At 43.5% G+C, this 2,191-nt stretch overlaps 1 protein-coding gene across 1 annotated transcript in view; it reads left to right on the forward strand.

Annotated features, from left to right (window-relative positions):
- VAV1 (vav guanine nucleotide exchange factor 1) overlaps positions 1-2,191 on the forward strand; it is a 47,740-nt gene that overhangs the window by 36,615 nt on the left and 8,934 nt on the right. The window contains exon 20 of the mRNA XM_040450170.1: positions 326-357. Within this exon, the coding sequence (XP_040306104.1) occupies positions 326-357 (32 nt within the window). The remainder of the gene's footprint in view (positions 1-325; positions 358-2,191) is intronic.

Here is a 2,191-nt window from a genome sequence, read left to right on the forward strand (position 1 = left end):
ACGCGGGGCTCGAACCCACTGACCGCAAGATCGTGACCTGAGCCGAAGTCGGCCGCTTAACCGACTGAGCCACCCAGGCGCCCCATAAAATCCATTCTTAACTTGAGGGTCATGCTACAACAGTGGCTGGACAACCCCTGACTGGAAGTGGACCAGTCTCTCCCATTAGATTCTGAGGCTGTGTCTTCAATGAATAGCACAGTGCCCGGCGTATAATAAACACTCAATAAATGATGGCAGGGTGAATGAGTATATGAGTGACGCACCCTGCACTCCGTTGCTAACCTTGGCTCTTTACCCTAAGTCTTGGTCTCTGTGTCCCCAGGGTCCCCCTCAGGACCTGACTGTTCATCTCTGGTGAGTGGAACTACCTTTCTTATTTTCAACTTGGGCCCCCTGGGGTGGGTTCCCTGGCTGGGCACGGAAGGCGACTCCAAACCAATATCTCATTCATTTTTTGAACTCTGGGCATCGACTGCTGGATGGAGCCCTGGGCCCAGGGCTGCTGAGGCGCAAGCAAACAAAAGAAGGTCCCTGACTTTGGGCGATTAGGGCCTCACTGGAAGGAAAGTGATGGTGGTGATGTTACCAGCAGCCCCTCGCCCCTGTTTTTTGAGCACCTATTGAATGTAGAGCAGTGAGGGGCAGGTGTTTACAGTGTTGCTTCTGGAGCCCACTGACAGGGTTCAAATCCTGAGTCCAGTATTTCCCGGCTGTGTGACCTTGGGCCAGTAGCTCAGCCTCTCTGTGCTTCAGCTTTCCTTTCCGGAAAATAGACTAATACCGGCTTATGCTTCCTAGGGCTGTTGTAAGGCTTTAATGGGCTGTTAGTCCTGTGCCTGGCACACAGTAAGCACTTTTTATTTTTCATGTTTTTAACATCTCTGACATTGCAATGGCTCTTACAATCGACGGAGTATCAGTCTTCTGCCTACTTTTATGGGTAGTGGTTTTTATTTCATAATGGCCCATGAAGGAACAGTGCCTTTTACGATCACTGGCCTCTGAGATGATGTAACACGGGACTGGTTTTATGGCTGCTGTGTCCGTGCTTTAGGGAGCGCGTTGAATTTTCATACCAACCCTTGGCCTTTCCTTTTGGGAAAGAAGGAGGCAACCGAGGCTCAGAGAGGGGAAGTGACTTGTTCGATGTCACACAGTGAGGAAGGGAACGGAGATGGGATGGAGCCCATCTGCCTGACTCCAGAGCCTGACCTTAGTGCCTCTGGAAAGTCATGATGCTGACAGACCACGTGTTAGGCGCCTCAGCCACGTCTGGTCAGAAATGTCCTCTGCAGAGGGTAGTTTTATCTTCCTTTTTTTTAGAAGAGAAAACTGGGGCTCAGAGTGTGGCAAAATCAGCTCCCAAGGTCACAGAGCAGCCAAGTAGCAGAGCCAGGATTCAGACCTGGTGTCTGCCCTCCCCTGCTGGGATGTGGTCACCAGGCGTGGAATTGTATCAGGAGAGGGAGACCCTCACTTTAGGTGCAGAATTGGAGGAGGCAGCCAAACACTCAGGCATTGAGATCCGTGATGGTTCAATGCGGCATTTAAAATAATCGAAAGCAAGGGAAACTAAATCCATGATAAGCAAAACATCAAAACTGTAAATAAAGACAGGACCTGACAGGGCTGGGGGTAGAAAGAGTTGAACCCAAGAGTATGGAGGTGGATCTTGTCTTTATTTAAAGCCTTGGCATTTTGTTCACCATGGATTTTCTTTTGCATTCATTTCAAAACCTGAGGTGAAATCCACATAACGTACAACTAACCGTTTAAAGTGGTGTTTATGTTAGTATTTATGTTTATATTACATATTCACATGCATATATCGTATACAGTTATATATTACCTCAAGTTAATGGTATATTATTTGTTATATATTTACATTTGCAGCATAAATATATTCATATCCACATTTATATATCATCTGTAATTACATATCATTCAAAACTAGTAAATAGTATGTATGTTACGTATTTACAGTTATAACATAATACATTCATATTCACATTTATGTGTCATGCATAATTGTATATTATCTATAATATATATTAATATATTATATGGTATATTAATTATAATATAATTAATTAATATATATTATAGTATAGTATATATTATATAATATACTATATAACTACATAACTATACATTATAATTATAATATAGTATATAATATATAGTCATA

Source organism: Herpailurus yagouaroundi, unplaced genomic scaffold (assembly GCF_014898765.1).
Source record: "Herpailurus yagouaroundi ecotype Mexico unplaced genomic scaffold, PumYag 200, whole genome shotgun sequence".
In the NCBI taxonomy this organism is placed as follows: Eukaryota; Metazoa; Chordata; class Mammalia; order Carnivora; family Felidae; genus Herpailurus; species Herpailurus yagouaroundi.